General features: G+C 46.0%; 1 protein-coding gene across 1 annotated transcript in view; it reads right to left on the bottom strand.

The window, feature by feature from the left end:
• Window positions 1-3,112: 3,112 nt before the first annotated feature.
• Galnt8 (polypeptide N-acetylgalactosaminyltransferase 8) overlaps window positions 3,113-20,743 on the bottom strand; it is a 30,112-nt gene continuing 12,481 nt past the window's right edge. Inside the window, exons 4-10 of the mRNA XM_005084094.2 lie at window positions 19,514-19,711; window positions 18,923-19,037; window positions 15,130-15,315; window positions 13,181-13,318; window positions 12,693-12,788; window positions 10,631-10,801; window positions 3,113-5,117 (exon numbers count right to left, since the gene is read on the bottom strand). Coding sequence (XP_005084151.2) covers window positions 4,977-5,117; window positions 10,631-10,801; window positions 12,693-12,788; window positions 13,181-13,318; window positions 15,130-15,315; window positions 18,923-19,037; window positions 19,514-19,711 — 1,045 coding nt within the window. The 3' untranslated portion in view covers window positions 3,113-4,976. The remainder of the gene's footprint in view (window positions 5,118-10,630; window positions 10,802-12,692; window positions 12,789-13,180; window positions 13,319-15,129; window positions 15,316-18,922; window positions 19,038-19,513; window positions 19,712-20,743) is intronic.

The raw sequence follows: 20,743 nt of genomic DNA on the forward strand, positions 1-20,743 counted from the left end.
CTCTGGATGATGTTGAAATAGACCACAACCGCAGAAGTGGGGCCCTCTAAAAAGCCTCTGGAGTGCAGAAAGAGGCAAGCAAGACACCACCCTGCCCTGCAGATCATAGCTGCAGGGAAAGTCAGAGCCTACGAAGTTTGTCACATTAGCTATGCCCATGGGAGAGTTGCAGGTTTCCTCTTACAAGTGATGGACCCCAAAATCAGGTTCAGATGCTATTTCCAAAGCCATAGCCGAGAGGGAAGAAACACTTCATAGGCAGGATCCTGAAAGCAGTGGGTAGTGGCAAACCCTATATACTCAACATTTTTCTTATTAAAGGTGCAGTGATGCTAAAGTTAAATTTTAAAATTAGATGTAGTAAGAGAAATAGCTCAATAACAAAGAAGTTACTAGAGAAAAACGTAATAGTTTATTTTCTTTTTAATTTCTTTCTTTCCACTGTCTCTGTCTCTCTGTCTACCTGCCTCCCTCTCTGTCTCTCTGTCATCCCCCCTCCCTCGTGTGTGTGTGTGTGTGTGTGTGTGTGTGTGTGTGTGTGTGTGTGTGTGCATGTGATTTATGCAATTCTGCATGCCCATAATGGGGCAGGTAAGCTCCAGGGAGCAACATGTCTTTTTTTCTGTTGCTCTCCACCTGGTTTTTAGGTAGATTCTCTTGTTGACTCAGGAGCTCTCTATTTTGGCTAGGACGGCTGGCTAACAAGTCCCCAGATCAGTCTCTGTCTTCCCCTAAGCTGTGGGGTTACAAGCATGCACCACCACTCCTGGCCTTTTACATGCTTCTGGGGACCCAAACGCAGGTCCTTAAGAGCCATCTCCTCATAATGTTTGCTCTTTGGTAATTTTATATAATAGATTTTTATCATCTCCTTCCCTTCTCCAAGTCCTCCCAGATACTCCCCTACTCACTCAACTTCATGTTCTTGCTCTCTCTTAAAAAACAAACAAAATACCTTCAAAATCAGAAAGCCAATGGTGTCTGATTTGTGCTAACTACCCCGAGCATGGGGCCAGCCCTGAAGTGTGGTTGATAACCTGCCCATTGTCACTCTGTTGAAAAGAACTGATTTCCCTCTCCCACAGCTATCACTTGTGAATAGACTAAAGGGGGTTTGTGCTCATGCCCCCACCGTCATGCTGAGATTTCCTCCAGCTTGGACTTGTGCCTGCTGTCACAGCCTCCGTGAGTTCATGTGTGTATCTGCCCCATTGTGTCTACAAATGCTGTTTCCTTGACGTTTTCCACCACATCTGACTCTCATATCCTTTTTTCCATCCCATCTTCTGAGCCTTAAAAGAGGAATATGATCCTACTCAGGGATGAGCACTCCAAAGTCTTTTTGTGTCCCAGTTATGGGTCTCTGCTTATTATCATCTACTGCAAGAAGAACATTTCTCAGTCGTATCTCGCAAGAAGGTCATTATTGTAGCTTTCCGGCCAACTTATTTAAAATTGTGAATTATTTCTAGAATTTTCCATTTAATGCTTTTGAGCCACTTGACCTCAAGAAACCAAATGTGTCGACAACAAAACCACAGAAAGGGAATGACTGTCTACATAGATGGGGCAATTCGCGTTTGGATTTGTTAAAATCTTTTTATTTTGAAGCCATTTCAGGCTTAAAGGAAAGCTACAAATAGAGCACAAAGGACTCTCGCATGTCCTTCACTGCTCATCCATACATGTGTCCATGTGTCACTATATTTTCCTTCCTTGTTATCCTTGGCTCCAGCTACCTATCAGTCTAGCTGTCATTTATCCTACACATAAAAATCTGAGAGAAGGTCTTATCAATACAGTCAGTGACTATTTCATAAGATCAAGGACACTGTCTTCTACAGGCAGGGACCACATTCAGGCCAGGAAAAGAGTATAGACACAGCACTATCATCCAAGCAACAAACGCCATTCAAACACCACCCATCGCCCAGTGCTGTTCTACAAAGAGGGAGAGTATCCCTCACCCCCCAGTCTAGGATCTTGTATTGGACCACCATCATTGTGTCTTTAGTCTATTTTAATATGGAAAGTTCCCCAATCTTTGGGGGAGCTTTTTGTGGGTGGAGACCTTTGACATGTGAAGCATGCATCTTGCTATGTCAAGTCTTCTTTGTTGTTGTTTTGTTTTGAGACAGAGTCTTACTATGCTACACTGATGTGTAGCACCAATTCACAATCCTCCTGCACCAGCCTCTTGAGAGTAGGATTACAGACATGCAACCCCTCATCAGATTAGACTATCTTAGATAACATCCCTCAGCTGTGGTTTCTTGAATGTTTTCTCAAGATTCCTGAGGCTCTGTATTCCATATTCCTGCTGCTGGGAGGCAAATGATACCCACCTATCCAACAACTGCCGATGTTAACACTGGTTACTGCGTTAAGGTCTGCCAGGTTTTTCCATTTTCCCTGTGTAGTTAATACATATCTCCAGGGAAGTTACTTTGTCACCATATTTGCATCCTGTCTCTCAGCATTCATTTTGTCCATTGATGACAATTCTTGCTTGAGACCATTCCAGCTATGGCAAGTGCCAGATGGTGACTATCAAATTCACAATCATTTCAATATTAATTAGCTGGCATTCTACTGTGAAAGAAGCACACTCTTCTCATTCATGTATTCATTCAAAATGACTTGTGGGTTTTTATTTTATTCTGTGGTATCATCTATTGTTAAATTGACTTTAATGTTTGACTCCGATAATCACACAGTACCTAACATGGCCAGTGGGGACTCCTTCAATCTGGCCACTATGATTTGTGACAGCTTTTCCTTCCTTGAACAGTTGTTTGCTTTCAACACAGGAATGTGTCCTAGCACCAGTCAAAAGTTAGTGACATCCCCTAAGGGATGACTATATAACGAGTTTAAAGTCAGCCTAGACCACATGAGCCTTTGTCTTAGAACAAAGAACACACCCGAGCACGTGCATGTGCGCTCTCTCTCTCTCTCTCTCTCTCTCTCTCTCTCTCTCTCTCTCTCTCTCTCTCTCTCTCTCTCTCTCTCTCTCTCTCTCTCTCTCTCCTCTCTCTCCCCTCTCTCTCTCCTCTCTCTCTTTCTTTCTCTCTCTCTCTCTCTCTCTCTCTCTCACACACACACACACACATTAAACAATAAAAATAGAAAATAAATATGTGAGATTCACTTTTTGTTTATAATCCATTTGAGGTTTTTGTCTCTGATTTTATGTAATTTAATTTTGAAGCATTGCTCTAAATGTCAAAGCTATATAAGCCTATATTTAGAGGAGAGCTGCCCCTGGACACACATTCCTTCAGTTATGTTTCTAGCTCCAGTCCAGTCCTTTACATCATCCAGCCAGCCACCACCCATTGCCACCAGATTTCATTAGTTTCTCCTTTAGTCTTCTTAGTTTGTTTTGTCTCCTCCTGTTCTTTTTTTTTTATACAGGATCATGTTGCATAGCACAAACTGGCTTCAAACTCACAATCCTCCTGCCTCACACTTTCAGGTGCTAGGATTACAATTAGGAACCTCCACATCCAGCTTTAGGCGTCTCTGTTTTGTTTTTGCTGTGTAGAAATGAACATCACATGTCCCCCTTTGCTTTTATCAAAAGATATCTGCAAGACACACTTGTTTTTCTTTTTTTTATAACTTAACATGACACACAGCTCCTCCTTGCACATCAGTCACAGACATTGCTTGCTGGCTTATACAGCTGTACAGACAACCCTCTGTGTGGATGTCTCTGACGGACTGTTCTGATGCTTGGGCATGAAGTTCACCTCCAACGGTTTTCACTTAGAACTGATACTGCCAGGGACTACTATGTGCATGAACATTTTCTTACCCTCTTTACATTTGTTTTTATACCTCATGCATGTCTGCTGCATCTAGTGTTTTGTATGTGTGCACCCATGTGTGGGTGGCTCAGAGGACAACTTTCAGGAGTCAGTTCGCTCCTTCCACTGTGCAGCATCCCGGGAACAAACTCGGGTTGTCAGGCTTGGCAGCCAATGCCTTTACCCTCTGCGCTGTCCGTCTCGGTAGTCCATTTTCCTAACTTTGGAGGTACATTTCTAGAGGTGGAATTCTTGGCACCAAGAGAAAATGCACAAATACTATTTTTAGATCTTGCCAATTAGCCCACCAGGAAGCTGGCACCAGTTTCAAACCCTGCCACGGATGTGTGAGATGACCTGTTTCCCACATTCCTGCCCACAGAATGTGCTGTGGTACGATTTGTGGAGACTTACCTCTGTGCACCTTTGGGTAGCTCCCCACTGGGAGTGGAGCCAAATGTCTTTCCATACATCTGAGGCCACTCTACAGGGGACCCCTGGCGCCTACAGCACACACACACAGGATCCTCCCCTTTCTCTCGTCTGTGTGACCAGGCCGCAGTGGGAGACACTGGCCATCCAGATAACACAGTTCTCTCTACACTGAGGGTGTGGTAGAGGGCTTTCAGAAAGTTACTTATCTGCCTGCTGCCTCTTTCGGGATAATCCAGACAGGGAGGGAATGGAGGCCACCTGGGTAGCTGTCAGGCTTCTGGAATGAAGAGGATTCAGCCTCTCACATGGCCCAGCCCACGACAGTCTGGGGAGGGGAGCAGAGAAGCAGGGAGGAGGTGTGAGGCAGGTGGTGGTAGTAGCTGTCAGGAATGAAGGCTAAACAGCGTTGGTGGAAATCAAAGATAAACTTTCATCCCTCTCTCTGCTCCGAAGCTCAGCCAGATGATGCTGGCTATTTTGAGAAATTTCCCGGAATGGCGCTTGATGCCTATCACGATCTCTCGAGGCAAGCTTGGGACGAGACTTCAGAGTTTCCACCACTCTCCCCAGCAGACCCTCCGACATGTGCTCAGGCCTCACCTCTGTAAACTACTCGCTGAAGTCACAGCAGACAAACACGTGTCTGTCTCTTCTCCTCTCCCAGTGCAGGAAGCACTGTGGGTCTTAGAAACAGCTCCCCACATCCACATCTTTGGGGCTCGCTGGCAGTTAGTGCCCCCAGTTTCTGACTATATGCTGTATTTTCCATGTCTGTTGGGTACAGCTCTCTAACACAAGCCTGTAGGAACCCGAGGGGTCCTTTCTGATCTCCAGACACCGTGCGGTATCCTTGTTTTTGATGGATTTTCCCTAGGTGGAAGAGACAAAGGCAAGGTGTTTACTGAGTCCTCCTCAGCAGCATATCCTCTCGCTCAGCTGCGTGGTCAGGTTTGTACCTCAGGGTTCCTCCGTCCTCTCCCAGGGGAGAAAGAGAAGCAAGGTGTGAACAAGTTAGGTGCCTGCAGCTATGGTACCTCACGGGGTGAAAGGTCAGCCCTGCACTCAGCTGAGAATCATGACTGCATCCTGCAGGGCATCCCTCTGCCGCTTGCCCGCCTTTGAACTTCGTCTCCCTTGAGCCCTCAAAGCCCCTCAGGACCACGCTTCCTTGCCCCCCTCCATCTTCACAGAAGGAGGTACAGAGCAGAAACCACACAGGGATCTTAACCTGTGTTTACCTCACCCCTCTGAGTGGTTCCCTCCCATCTCTGTTCAATGAGCTATACTGCAGAGTTGAGGTAGAGTCCTCGCTTCCCAGGACCTTGAGAAACTTTCATAAGTCTGATTTCCACCTCTCTAAAAATGGGTCTAGAAGTAATGGGAGGGATCCACGTCCACCTCTATGTCCCCCCTCCCTGTTCCATCGGGGAGGGAGGGAGAGAGGAGGGAGGGAGAGGGGAACACCCCTCTGTTTCTTCTGCAGCCTCTCTTACCCCGTTCCGTTCCTTCCTTCTTATGGCCACAGCTGAGCAACTGGAAACCTTGCAGTCTGTGTACTCTATCTGCTCTCTGGACCCTACCCTTTGCACTCCTCATCTTTCCCAGGGAGTTCTCCCTTTCTGTACTCCCCACATGGCTGGGGTGCCGCCCCCTGCACTCCTCAGCCACTGGTGCCCTCTCCTCCTCCTCCGGCCTGCAGAAGCCCTCTCTGGGTCTTGTGCTGTCCCCTTCACCACCCACCCCCCTCAGCTTTACTCTGGATGCCAGGCTTCTCTCGTGAATGTCCACGAGTCTCAAGATCTATCCTCTCTCGAAAAGGGTCCGTTCTCAGTCACCAACACTGGCTCCCTAGTGCTCCTCGGAGGTCACAGCCTCCTCTGAATGACTCAAGACTCAGAACCACAAGAATAGAAGTAAATACAGGGGGTATCTAACCACATCTGCCTCTCAGCTCTTTGGAAACATTTTACTGGAATCATTTGTAAGTTGGGTCTATAAAGTAAATAGGGTATAGTAGAGACTGGGTATCCAATCAAACACCATTTTTATATCTGAAAGTTTCTGCTTCTAGGACCTAACCTGGATAGGAAAAGGCTGGAGAGAAGGAATTGACTCAAATGAATTTAGCATTAGGCATTATGCCAGGAGTCATCCAATCGTCCTTTTTAACTTGTAGAGTTCTTGTCACAGAGGCCACATAAACAAACCTGGCCTCAGCCTCAGAGTGTCAGACAGAATGTTCTGTTGTCCTGCAGACCTCCCATTCAGGTGTTTTCAGGAAAGTTAATTGAGGAAGGAAGACCCGTGCTAAATCTGGATGGCAGCATTCCATGAGCTGGGATCTGAGGCTGGATAACTAGGGAAAATGGAGAAAGCAGCACACACCAGCTTCCTTACATTAGCATGCCTTCTTCATCATGGCAGACTGTGTCCCCTCAAACCACGAGCCAAAGGATACCCCTTTTGCCTTAAGTTGCATTGGTCAAACAACTTTGTCACAATACTGAGAAAAGTCACTAATACAGCCATCTTCCAAAATCCTCTTGGGAAGACAACTTTCCAAATGTTTGAATAATTATTTCTTTAGGATAAACAGTATCTTAATTCTAGGAGCTTTGCCATAAAATATGGCATTAAGGTAACCCAATACATTCCCAAAGATTTGGTATCTATTTGCTACCAGGAAGAATATGCTATGTTTAAGAAAAGCCAACATCTTACTAACAGTGTGATACCAATTTTAAGATGTGTCATCGAATAATTGAATTTGTGACTTCATGTTGAGACTGTACTTTGTAAACACTCAGGAGATTAAGGCTCATTAAATTTAAGCTTAAATACTGGGAGTGATTTTTGAACATAGTCTTCAGTGGGTAAGGACATTCAATTTATTAAACCATAAAAAGACCAAATAAAATTAATGCTATAGCATTGTTAGGCTTGTATATAAAGTAACAAGTCCATTAAGGATTTAAAATCCCAAGGGTACACTAGACATGCCACATGCTGGGCCTGGTGACTACCACTGACTAGAGAAGCCATGACAGTACAAGGAAGTCCTTCCCTGTTCCTGTATCATTGTCGTCGTCCCGACCCCCACCCCCATCTCAGACCCCAGCAACTCCTCAATATCACTAGGATCTGGAATGCCCCTCAAGGACATGTGTGTTAAGACCTTGCCCCTCAGCATGGCATTATTGGGAGGGGGTAGCAACTACTTAGAGGTCTTCAGTTATTGGGACATGACATCAAAGGGAGTCATCAGAACCCAAGCCCTTCCTCTTTCTCTTCCGCTCCTTGGTTCATGATCTGAGTGTATTTTGATTTACCACGTGTTCCCAACATGATGTGCTGACTCAGTGCAGGCCTCAAATCATGAGGACAACTGGCCAGGAACTAGACTGACCCAATGTAAATGCTCTCCTTTTATGAACTGATTATCTTAGGTACTTGTCACAGTGATGGAGGGTTGATGAGACTCTTCTACTTAGGGAAGACAGCACAACCCTGTCTTAGTTCACCTCTCCAAGCTGATACTCCAAGTGGGACAATCTTGTACTTGGTCGTCAACCACTTGTCAAATGCCTGCCATGTTCCAGATGTTGTCACTACAAAGTGACAGACAAGAGACAAAACCCAACCAGGCCCTGACCTTACAGGCCACAGCTCTATAATGGAAAGAGGTAGGTAAGGTCAGGCATGGCAGTGCACACCTGAAATCCCAGCACTCGGGAGACTGAGACTTGGAAGCCCCAAACCACAGAGTGAGATCCTGTCTCAAAAGGCAAAGTTCCAGTAAACGTTATTCTAAGAGACAACAAGACACGGATTAAAGGAACCCTAAGAAAACACAGAAGTGCCACCCCGCTGTCATGGCTCACAGAAGGCCCCCTCAAGGAAAGACTGCCTGGACCCACAAGAACACTTTTTTTTCTGGCCCTGGTGGGGAGAATGATGCCTGCATAAGGCGTCAGGGAGTTTGGGCACTCACTGTCACTAGAGCTGAGAGAGTTCCTCCTCGCCACACACACACTCTTTTTTTCCACACCTCCTTCCCTTCCTCTCCCTCCTCCTAATAATCAATATTGTATGTTCAGGGAGACTGCAAAATCCCTGAATTTGTTTTGCACATATTTTTCCCTGAAGGGATCTCCATAGCTAACAGCAAACTCTTTAAAACAAAACAAAGCCAGTCGTGTTTGGTTCTATCCTAGGTCTCTGGGCCATCCAGCCTGTGGCTCCTGGTACTCCAAGCAGTGTCGGGGTGGGCTCACTCTCATGGCTTGGGTCTCAAGCTAGACCAGCCATTTGTTGGCCACTCCCACAATCTCTGGGTCACCTTTACCCCAGCACAGACTCAAACACAGCTAGAGGAAACAGAAGTATCAATGTAATGATGCCTAATAATATTCTTCTATTCTCAATAGTCATCAGAAAGGCCTCATCCAGCAACTGGTGGAAACAGATGCAGACATCCACAATCAAACATTAGGCCAAACTAGGGGAATCATGCTGAAGAGAGGGAAGAAAGAGCCAGAAGGGTGAAAGTCATCACAAGAAAACCCACAAAAACAACTAACCTGACTTATAGAAGCTCACAGAGACCTGATCGACAACCAGGGAGCCTACATGAGACTGGCCTAGACCCTCTGCATACATATGACAGTTGTATAGCTTGGTCTTCTTGTGTGATTCCTAAAAGTGGGAGCAGGGGCGGTCACTGACACCTTTACTGGCTTTTGGGGCCTACTCCTCATACTGGGTTGCCTTGCCCAGCCTTAACACAAGGGGAGGTGCTTAGTCTCACTGCAACATGAGCCATGTTTTGTCAATATCCATGGGAGGCCTGATTTTTTTTCTGAATAGAAATGAAGGTGTAGTGGGGGAGGGGACAGAAGGGAGGTAGTGGAGGGGAGCGACTGGGAAGAGAGGAGGGAGGGAAACTGGGGTCAGGATGCAAAATAAATAAATATTTTTCAAAAACAAAACAACAACTAAATAAACAAATAAAAATAAACCACTTTGGCTTTAAGATGTGATTTGCAGTGCTGGAGAGATGCCTAGCGGTTAAGAACTCCCATGGCTTTTCACAGAGACCCAGACTTTGGTCCCCAGCCCCTCTCCTGGGGTTCACAACCACTTACTTGTACCTTCAATAAAAGTAATATAAACAATATAAATAAATAAGTTTTTACACGTTATTTGCTAGCTGGATGGAGGTTCATGTGTCCATCTCTCAGGACACTGAGGCAGAAGGATCTTGAGCTAGCCTGGGCTACAGAGTGAGACTGTGCACATAAAAGAAAAATGTCCATGTTTTTCTAGATGTAGTCCCTGATCCTGATGGAGTAGACAGGTGTTCAGAGACATGATCACAGGCAGGTCGGCATCTTCCCACAGGACATCATGGTCCTACCCAAGTGGCATAAGACCCGATCAGCCCTTTGAAGCATCCTTCACACAGAGAGAATTTACACATAGACTGTGTTCAGTGAGGTTCCTTATGTTACTGTCATGGAACATCTGGCAAATTCTCTCCACCCTGTTCTGGTCATTTGATGCTGATGTCAAAGGGAGAGCTTTGCTTGTTCTTTGAGGCATGGTCTCAGGGTATAGCCCTAGGCTGACCTAGAACTCACCCTATAAACCAGGCTAGCCTTGAGCTTTTGGTAATCCTCCTGCCTCTGCACCCTGAGGGCTAGGGTTATAGGTGTGCACTCAACTGAAGGAAGGACTTTTACAGATTTCCACCTAGTGCTCCCAAGTCTAATATTTATTACTAATAAAATTAAAGGCATTGACTCATAGGTATCAAATGTTACCGTTTGCTGGAAGTTCTTGTCACATGCTATCTTACTTAGTCCCATAAAGTGGGTATTTATTGTCTCCACTTTACATCTAAGGAAAACTAGCTACAGTGAGGTTAGGAAACTTTCTAAAAGTGACAAAACCAGGTTGCGCCCATACTCTTTGGAACCACAGCATCCTGAAGTGTTTTTCTCTCTTAACCACTTCTCTGTATTCAGGAGACCCAGCTTCGCAGTCAGTTCCGTTGATGCAAAGCATTGTTTTCTTAAGGAAGCACGACTGCCATGTAGCCTTTGTGAAGTGCCACTCTGATGGGTCAGAAACTATCAGCTGTGAGGCAACAACACACAGCAAAAAGGTTGTGGCACAACAAATCCTGAGATGATTCTTAGAGGGTTTTGTTGGTGTGTGTGTGTCTATGTGTGTCTGTGTGTGTGTCTGTGTGTGTGTGGTTTTCTCCCTACACACTTGCACAAAGCAATCATTTTTGTAAAGCACTACAGATTACAACCAATCCTGAACCTTTCATGCTGTATTTGGATAGCTGCCCTTGCAATGAAACCCAAGCAACTCACCTGTCGAAAATCCCAGTAGATGTGCTGCCCTCTTTGGGCTGCCTGAGAACACAGCTCCAATGTGGGGTCCTCCCCATGGCCAGAGTCCGTCAGGCAGTATTGTTCATGGATGTCTTCTTTTGAGATTAGTTCCCCCACGTAGAATTCCCCAGAGAAGAGGTAATACATACTCTACAAGAGAACAAGGACACCGCTCTGGACCCAGTCAGCAGGGAGGCCTCAGCCATTAAACTGTACGTTAGAAAGCCTAGTTACAGAGAGGGCTGAGAACATTCTAAAAGTACCCAGGACAGAATGTGAGCTCAAGCCCTCTGGAGCCACAGCAGTCTTAAGTATTTTCCCTTCTCAGCCACCCTGTGTGTTCAGGAGACCCGACTTCACAACCAGCTCCAAGGTGGTAGTTTTCTCCCTGTCCACTGCCATAAAAACTTCAGGAATTTGGGGAAGACATGAGAATGGGTGGCCTAGGCATGGGGAGAGCATAAACATTCTGGGACATGGAGCTCACTGCCTTTCTCCCCAGCCCTAGCACATTCTAGGAAGAAGGGCAGAAACAAGAAGGGGCGCTCAGCCCATCCTTGTTCCAGTGATGGCTCAGAGGTTGGATGGCTGGTGACCAGATGGTGGATCCAATCACCGAGAGTTGACTAGGTCCTGGGCATGCCAACCTAACCAATGGATTCATCATCTCCTTGATGGATTCCTAGTTTGATGATATTGTGGGGGGGGGCGCTAGTTGGAGTTGGCTACTGGGAACATGTCCTTAGGAACTGCATATTATCCCTGGTCCCTTCCCCACCCTTCCTATGCTTACACCCCTGCTAGCAACTTTGATATAATGTTCTGCCCCGCCAGAGGCCACAGCATTGAAGCCATGCAACCACAGACTGGAACCTTGAGTCAAAATGAATCTTTTGATCCTAAGTTGTTGATCACAGGTACTCTACCACAGCAATGGCTAACCGGTGAACATAGTTCTGAAAGAATTATGGCTTTGTATGGATTATGAATGGGGCTTGTCTTTGAAGAGTTCCCTCAACTGAAGTTAAGACACCATCCATAGAAGGCCAAGTGATGCTGATCACGCGGAAGCAGCAGCCTTCCTTCAAGTTCCCAACCTGATTGAGATCTTCATTAAGCGTGGATGAGTCTTTGTGGCTCAGCCTTCCAACTGTTCTGTGGCTATTACCTCTACCAGGTAGCCCCCTAAGAGTTCTCTGCAAGGACAATGTACAAAGGGAAATGATAGCTGGCAATGCTGATCACGTAAAGTGCTTGCCTCGAATGCAGGAAGCTCTGGGTGTGAGATCTGGCAAGCATCTGTAGACCCAGCCCTCGGAATGAGGTAGATGGAAGCAGGCAAACCAAGCTTTGGGGGTGGAAAAGCTGGAGATATGGCTCAACAGTTAGGAGTACAGCATATTCTTGTAAACAACCTCAGTTCAGTTCCCAGCATCCACATGGTGGTCCATAACCATCTGTAACTCCAGTTACCAGGGATCCTATGCACTCTCCTGACCCCTGTGGGCACTGGGCACCAGACACTGTATGTAGGCAAAACACTCATACACACAAAATGCTTCTTTAAACCCATTTTTAAAAAGTAAAGTAAGATACTATATGTCCGTATTCTCAATGACAAGGTTCCTAAGGACACTCTCCACTTGTTGTCATATCTATTCTAACCTGCACAGGGATCTTCCTTCTCCCTCTCTTCTCTAGCCTGCTTCCTCCCACAGGAGCATAATTAGACAAGACTTGCTTGTCCACTTTCCAAGGCATACACCAGAAGAATGAATAGCAGAGCCACGAGTTTAAGAAAAAAAGAAGTGTTGGGAAGACTGCCACTCAAACTGTCACCTGGAAAATGAATGTCATCCGCGGAACCTTCCTGCCTGTTCTCCTTACCCCTGTTTGAATGAGCAGTACATGCTTACACATTGTCAAAATGCTCATCCCTGCCTCCCCCATCCTCTAACAGTAAAGAAACTCTAACCTGTGGCATAGATTCTCTGAGCCAGTACAGACCCTCTACCTTAGCAGGGATGCCAGTAAGAGATACCTGTGCGCTGAACTCACTGCAAGGTTTCACTTTGGGAGAGTTGCCTGGAACAGGTCCTCTGTCCAGGCAAACACTTTCATCCAATGAATTTTTTATCTAAAGAAGAAAATACAACCACACTGTTGGAAAGAATTTCAGAAAGAAGATACCTCAGGTCCTGTATTTTTTGGTTTTGGTTTTGGTTATACCATGGGATGACAGAAAACATTACCAGCAGAGGGCGATCTGATCCAGCCCAATTTAGAGGAGTGATGTCAACCATGGGCTGAGGAGCTAAGGGGGTCAAGCAAGGGATGCAGTTTGCAAAGGGACAGAGGTGGAGGAGAAAAAGAACATGATGTTGAGAAGAAAGGAGGCTCCTCAGGACCAAGAAATAAGAGTAGCAGTTGGAGGGGGTTTGGACAGGATGGGTTTGGGGCAACCCCTTGACTGCTTTGTTTTTCGGGCCTTGTCTTTTTAAAATGAAACAGTTCAAACACAACACATACTCTTCCATAGCAGACAATGTTGGGGATTGGCTTCAGAAGTGGGTAGATAGTTTTCAGGTACCAGTCAAAGGTTTTGCATTTCAGTTTCTCCCGGAGTGCCTTTCGGGAAGAAATGTCTCCATAGTCGATTCCAGAGTTCTGAAGAGAAAACACGGATGGTATGTGTTCATTAGACTTTAAAACCCTTGTCTCTATCTGTTACTGTGGAATGTGTGGGCACTGGCTGTCTAGTTGGAACCTATAGATAACCTTGGAAAGCAGAAACCTGGAGTCTAGGAGCCTGGGCTGGCTTCTTGTCCTCAGAGAGCCTGTGTGGGGGCCACTCAATCTGATTTCTCATGACTGATTTCTTCTGTTTTGAGATGCCAGTGGCATCAAAAAGACATAAAATACAATGGCTGGAAAATGCTTAAACAAATCTTCCGGTAGCAAGAGTCTGACTGCGAAGGGAACTTTGTAGAAGTGGTGTTTGTGAGGAACCCCTGTGAAGGAATACTTAAGGAGGCACTTAGAGAAGGAATGCAGAAACTGTGCATCTATCATCTTCCCAGAATTCTTGGGAGGTCTGTTTCTGATGATGCTCAGTTCATTGGCTTAGGGAACTTCCTTTACAGCATGGCACAATCGGAATACAACACTGAAGAGATAGGAAGCCAAGGTGATGGGTGGGGGAGGGGATGCTCATTTGCCTACCAAGCCTTCTACCCTGAACACCAGATAACTTCCTCTCCCAACAACAAAAAAAAAACTAACTGCAGAGCCTACCGATACCTTAGTAACCACTTTCATGACTTTGAACTCTGACTGAGGTTCAGAAATTTCTGCACATTTTATCTTCTCCTCATCTAGTGGTTCCTGAGTCACACCCTGTTCCTGGTCTCTAGGCTTTTCCTTCTTGGCTAATTCCACAGCCTCTCTCACTGCCCAGAGACCCCAGCTGTCTGGAGACTCCCCAAACATGCCCTGTGATGGAAGAGGAGTTTGCCAATGAGGTGACTGGTCTCTGGGAGCCAGGCATGTCTCAACAAACAGGGTCCAGAGGTCCAGGAGAAGATACAGCACAGTGACCTCAAGCAGATTGGGGAGAGTGGGCTCAGCTCAGAGCACCCCCATCCGTGTGAGTCCAGCAACACGACAGAGCCTCCTCTCGTACATCCATGCCACCTGTCCTATCCGTGCCCCTTCTGAGAGCACTGGGTGTGTTGCTCTGTTGGTAGAATGCTTGCCTCACATGCATGAAGCCCTGAGTTCGATCCCCAGCACTGCATGAAACCAAGTGTGGTAGCGCATGCTCATAATCTTAGCCCTTAAGAAGTGGAGGTAGGGTCAGAAACCCAGGGTCACCCTCAGATATGGAGCAAGTTCACAGCCAGCCAGGGCTACATGAGCCCCTGTTTCAGAGGAAGATGAAGGGGGAAGGCCCCGTGTTCCACCCTTCTCACTGTCAAATAAAGGACATGGAATCTGGAAGGCAGATGTGTTTGAGTTTTGTCTCTGCTCCCCACTGTCTCGACCATTGTTATCTTCAACAATTACTTTCCAGCTCGTTTTGTGCCTGGACTTCCTCATCCATAAAACACCATGTGTGTGTGTGCACTCTGATGGATAAAGAGCTCATACATGAGCTGGAATGCTGGCTCGGGTCTATATTCCCCACGCTGAGGAACCTGAGGCAGGATTGCCACAAGCTCTAAGCCAGCCTGAGATACTGTGAAAACCCCATCTTTAAAAAAAAAGTCAAAGGAGAAAAATAAATACATCAAACAGTATCTGAACACAGTGTTATACTTCTATACAACTGTGAACTGTTGCCACACTGGGGACCAACCTTAATCCATCAAGTCTAGGGTGTTGCGTTTGTCCCATAGCCTCTCACCCCCCCTCCCACACACACACTACAGGTACTTCCTCTTCCTGCATTTTTTCCTTCTGCTCCATCCATGACCAACCTTGATAGGCATGTTCCAGGCCAAGTAGACCATGTATTTGTGTTCGTCCATCCAGCTTTCAGCCACTCTCAGAGCGTTCCGCCGCAAAGGAATCCTTAGGTCCATGGCATAGGGTTTGTGGTATCTCTCCAGGTGAGCTACCCGAGAGCAGGGTAAGATCTCAATCTTCCCTCCACACTGCCACACCTGCAGGACAGGGACAGCGCCACCTTCCTTCAATACCAAGGTCCTACAACCAATGAACTGGAAAAGGGATCCCATTTGAAATGCCCCCCTCCCTTCCCTTTCAAGACAGCATTTCTCTGTGTAACAGCCCTGGCTGTCCTGGAACTTGCTTTGTAGACCAGGCCTTGAACTCACAGAGATCTGCCTGCCCCTGCCTCCCTAGCGCTGGGATTAAAGGCCTGTGCCACCACCACCACCCAGTGAGACCCTCCCCTTTTGAGGCTGGGTCTCACCCTGTAGCCCAAGTTGGCCTGTAGCTCACTCTGTAGCCCACGCTGGTCTCGTTGCAATCTTCCTGCCTTAGCTCCTTGAGTGCTGGGATTAGGGATGTGAACCACTACAATCATCTTGGAAAACTTTAGATTTCTTGCTCCCACCTCCAAGGTACCTCCCCAACTTCTCACATCAGTTGACCTGATGTCAAAATGCTTCTCTCCTGGTGTCAAACAGCTCTGTCCATCCAACCTCCTTCCAGAAGTCTCCTCAAAGAGGCTCAAAGAAGGGACTTGCCTGCTACTCAGAATGAGGGAGCCCAAGAAGCCAGAGGCTCCATGCCCTGAGCCATTCACCAGTCAGCTTCCCATAATCCTCTTCTACTAGCATGCCAGACACACACCTGTAGGGTGGGCAGATTCTAGTAGCCTCCTTGGTCCCTCCTCCTGGGGTCATCATCCTCTCCCAATCCTTTCCCTTGAGTATGAGCCTGCCACCTTCCACCCAACAAACCATGGCAGAGACAGCAGGGTGCTGTGAATATGTGTGTGCTTAAGTGATAAGAAGAAACCACTGGCTTTCTTTTACTGGCTTTGAAGAAGCAAGTCACTGTGGAATACGCTACCAAATAGGGAGGGACACATGACCAGAAACTAAGAGTGGCTTCCAAGTGCCAGTTAGCAAATAAAACCTGAATGTTGCCTCAGTTGGTAAGACTTGAAAGTTGCCTCAGTTGGTAAGACTTTAAGGAGCTGAAAGCTATCAACATCCTGTTACCTTAAAAGCAAACCCTTCCCCAGTCCAGGCTGAGTGAGAGCCCAATGCTGACTGCCCATTGATTTTCAGCCTTTCATAGACCCCTGGTCCCAGATGCTCTGAGTTTACAAATACATCTTGCTAGGTGTGATAATGCACTCTTGCAACCTCAGTCCTCAGCAAATGGAAGCAGAGGGTTCTTGTATGTCCAAGAACACTCCGGTCTACATCGCAAGTTGCAAACCAGCCAAGGACACATAATGAGACCCTGTCTAGAGGGGAAATACATGAAAAGAGAAGAAAGGAGAGTGACTGGGGGGACAAAATGGGGGAAGACACAGGAAAAGACCTTTCCAGGACTTCCTGGCCCAGGTCTGTTGTTCCAGCTACCCCAGAGGACAGAAGAAAGGAGTTATGGTATAAAGCCACTGAGGTCTGGCATGTGTCAGTGGTGTCCCTGAATGGAAGCCTAGAGAAGCTGTGAAGTTGAAGCCTGGGTTGCCTTGGAGACCCCAAGATGTTAAGGATGCCAGAGTCATGGGATACCTGCCAAGGAGAGCTGCTAACAGGGAGTGAACCAGCCCAAGAGAAAGAAATGCATTACAGTCAACAGAGCTGGAACAGAGCTGAAGATCAGAAGAGAATTTTGACATCAGACATGGAGCTGCAGAATTTGGAGTTTCTCCAGCTTGTTTTTGGTGCTTTTGTCCCATATTTCCTTGCTATGTTCCCTTCCCTGCATTTTGGAATGGTAATGAATGTCCTGTACCATTATATGTTGGAAGTATGAGATCTGCTTTTCATTTTTATAGAGGGATTACAATTAAGAGATTTCCATATCTCTCAGAAGAGATTTTGGACTCTGGACTTTGAAACAAGTTTGAGACTGTTACAGACTATGGGGACTTTTAAATATGGACTGAATACATTTTTGCATTACGATATGGCTATAAGACTTTGGGGGCCAGGGAGGAAAATATGGCGGTTTGAAAGAAAATGCCCCCCAAAGGGAGTGGCACTATTAGGAGGAGTGGCCTTGTTGGAGCAAGTGTGTCACTGTGGGGGCGGGCTTTGAGGTCTCTTTTGCTCAAGCTTCCCTCAGTGTGACAGTCAACCGACTTCCTGATGCCTGAAAGATATAGGACTCTCAGTTATTCCTTCAGCACCACATCTGCTGGCACACCACCATGCTTCCCTGCCATGAACCTCTGAAATAATAAGCAAGTCATTCCAAATAAACGTTTTCTTTATAAGTTTTGTTGTGGTCATGGTGTCTCTTCACAGCAATGAAAACCCTGAGACAGCCTTCAAAAAATTAAACATGGAACTATCATATGAGCCAGCATTCCCACCACTGGGTATAAATCCAAAGGGAAATGAAAACACACCTATCAGAGAGAGTCCCATGCTCCCACTGTAGCTCTACTTACAACAGCCAGATGTGGAGGCAGTTAAGGTATCTACCAATTGATGAGACTATAACTATGTCAGAAATGTGGTCAGTTTAAGTTTATTCTTGTACTTTGAGGAAGTAGCATGGGCAGCACAGAGTAAAGCTAATAAGCCACATAGAGCTTGTTGTGTTTATTTTGAATTTTTTGAATGCTGATAAATAAAGATAACTGCATTTGATTCCGTTTCCAAACTTTTTTTTAAAAGTTTTCTCAGGCTTTATGTGGATGTATGTGCTGGATATTGGGTGCCATCTGTAGTTGGATTTTTTTTTGTTGTTGGGACCATCAGCCCCTTAATGATGACAGGGAGACATATTATTAATTATAAAAGCTTGGCCAACAGTTTAGGCCTACTCCTAACTAGTTCTTAGAACCTAATCTATTTCTATTAATTTACTTTCTGCTGCATGGCTTTATTAGCTTTACTCTGTGCTGCTCATGCTACTTCCTCTCCAACTGGCATCTCTGCCTTTTTTCCCAGTATCCTGTCTGCCTCAAAACCCTGCCTAGGTTTTAGCTGTTTAGCTTTTCTATTAAACCAAAAACAGTGATACATCTTGACAGTATACAAAAAGATTATTCCACAACAGCCAGGGCTATACAGAGAAACCCTGTCTTGAAAAACAAAATCAAACAAACAACAAAAAAAGCCATATTATTTTTGAAAAGCAGTATTCAGCCTTAACGTTCCCACTTGAGCGTCAGGCTTGGGAAGCTAAGGCAGAAGGATGCAAAGCCAGCCCACACAACTGGGAAAAACTGGGTCTCAAAGAAAGGAGCTTGGATTATACCTCAGTGGAGGGGGAGGGTGCTTGTCCAGCAAGTCTTTGGACTTGTCTTCCTCAGAGACGGTGTACCCCAGTAATTAAAAACACCCACGATCCTCTGGAGAAAAAGGAATCTCTTCACAGCCTCACTGACCACCAAAATTCTACCACTGACCACCAAAATTCTCAGGTCATATAATATAGGCCTGTGCCAGAAAGTTCCTCTCCAGAGTCCTGTTGCCTAGGGAACAGGAGATGTGACAATTTGTCCATCTCTTGAGCAATGCACTCAGCTGAGTCCTAGTTTTCCAGAATTCCTATGACTTTCCAATATGCCCTCCTCTACTTTGTCCCATAGAGAAGAGAGCAAGAACATACCCTCAGGCTAAGTTCCACATTCTCTCCTCCGTAGACCAGCATCCCACCATCCAGAGCCCCAATCTTTGTCAAGAAGATCCTGTTGGCGGCCAGGATGCCCATGATGGACGGACTCCTGCAGAGTACATGGCAAGAGGGTTATTCATGCCCCTCCAAGAAACTGATCAACATGGAGGGGAGGGCTAGGGAACCCCACAATGGTCTTCAGAATTCTACCTGTCTCTTCTTATCCTGGAGGCTTTCTGAAACATTCAGAGTAGACTGAAGGTGTGCTCCCTGTGCTGTTACCGCCCTTCACAAATGGTACTGGAATGTCATCTTTCTCCATAGTCTGGTAATGCTAGAAGTTGCCTCAAGTACTTTCTAAAATGCAAAATACCTTTGATTTTTATGTGAAAACCTAGATAATACCAAATGTCTATGATTTCTAATCTGGAGTCAGGCCTTGGGTTTGTTATTGCGATCACTGCTATTTGTTTTCCTTATCCCTTATCTGCTCCTCCACCTTGTCTCCATTACAATCATCAAAGACAGACAAGTCCTGCTCAGTTCATTCTGACTAAGTTCTCTCGGCGGCTTACTCATACTTACTTCACTGGGGCAGTGACATCACCCGCATCAATCCAGGCTTGTGGTACAGGATCATACTGGCACCACAGCTTCCAGTCAAACCCAACTGTTGCCAGTTCATACTTTTCCAGCTTGAATGTATTGAAGTCAATCTTGTCAAACACAGGAGACACAACCACAGTGTGGTCTTCCTGAATCCGAGACAAAATGGGCTCAGCCCTAAAGGAGAATATGCAGCATTGTGACTATGTGGGTCAGCAGTGGGCTGGAGCAGACAGAGATCCTGTAAACCTCAGCCTCATCCTCATCCTCATTCTCACATGGAGGGCATTCTTATTTCAGTTGGGTTGGAAAAAAATGGACTCTCTGGAGTCTGGAGAGTTTCTTAGGTTCTGGATAGCCCAGGCTCCTAGCAGCTGAGCTAGCCAAGAGATGATTTGAAATTAGTGTCCAGCTGCTACATCCAGGCCATTGTGAATGAGGACTGTCAGTATTCTACCTGAGTTTACATTATTCCTGTTTCCAAATGGTGCCTGTCTTCTGTGTGATTCTCCACCTTGTCTGTTGAATCTTTATTTCATGTCATTTAAGCACTGGGAAAACTGGAGGTATTGCCAGTGGTTTATACTCTGCATTTTAAGGATAAATGTTCAAGTATCTAGTTAAGTACCTATTCAAAGTCACAAAATATTTAACAAAGTCAGCAACCTGATGGCACTATGAAACACAAGACTGTGTTAATAAAATAAACCTTGGATCAGGGGGTAGCGACAACAACTGCTTGACAGGAATTAGCCACAGAGAGTACAGAGGAGCCAGAAAGACACATAGACACACAGGAAGGAGCAGGGAAGGATGTGAAGTTTTGTACTATTTTGGTTTGGGACTGCTGGAGTTTCTGGCCCGAAGGGAAGGTCAGTTGGTTGCCTCTCAGCCTCTCTGAGCTAGCAGATGTGGTGATATATTGTTTATGACTTATTAAAGCTTGACTGAGGATTCAGAAAAGCAAAATCAGCCGCAAGCCATAGAAGCCAGGCACACACCTTTAATCCCAGTAGTCAGAAGCTAGAAGTGGTGGTGCACACCTTTAATCCTAGGACTCAGGATTAAGAGATAGATGGATCTCTGTGAGTCTAAGACCACCCAGACCTACACAAGAGTGAATCAGCCTAAAAGAGAATGATAGCTCACACCTTTAATCCCAACATTAGGGAAATATATAAGACAGAAGCAAGATCTCAGAGAGGTATT

Source organism: Mesocricetus auratus, unplaced genomic scaffold (assembly GCF_017639785.1).
Source record: "Mesocricetus auratus isolate SY011 unplaced genomic scaffold, BCM_Maur_2.0 Super-Scaffold_100676, whole genome shotgun sequence".
Taxonomy (NCBI): Eukaryota; Metazoa; Chordata; class Mammalia; order Rodentia; family Cricetidae; genus Mesocricetus; species Mesocricetus auratus.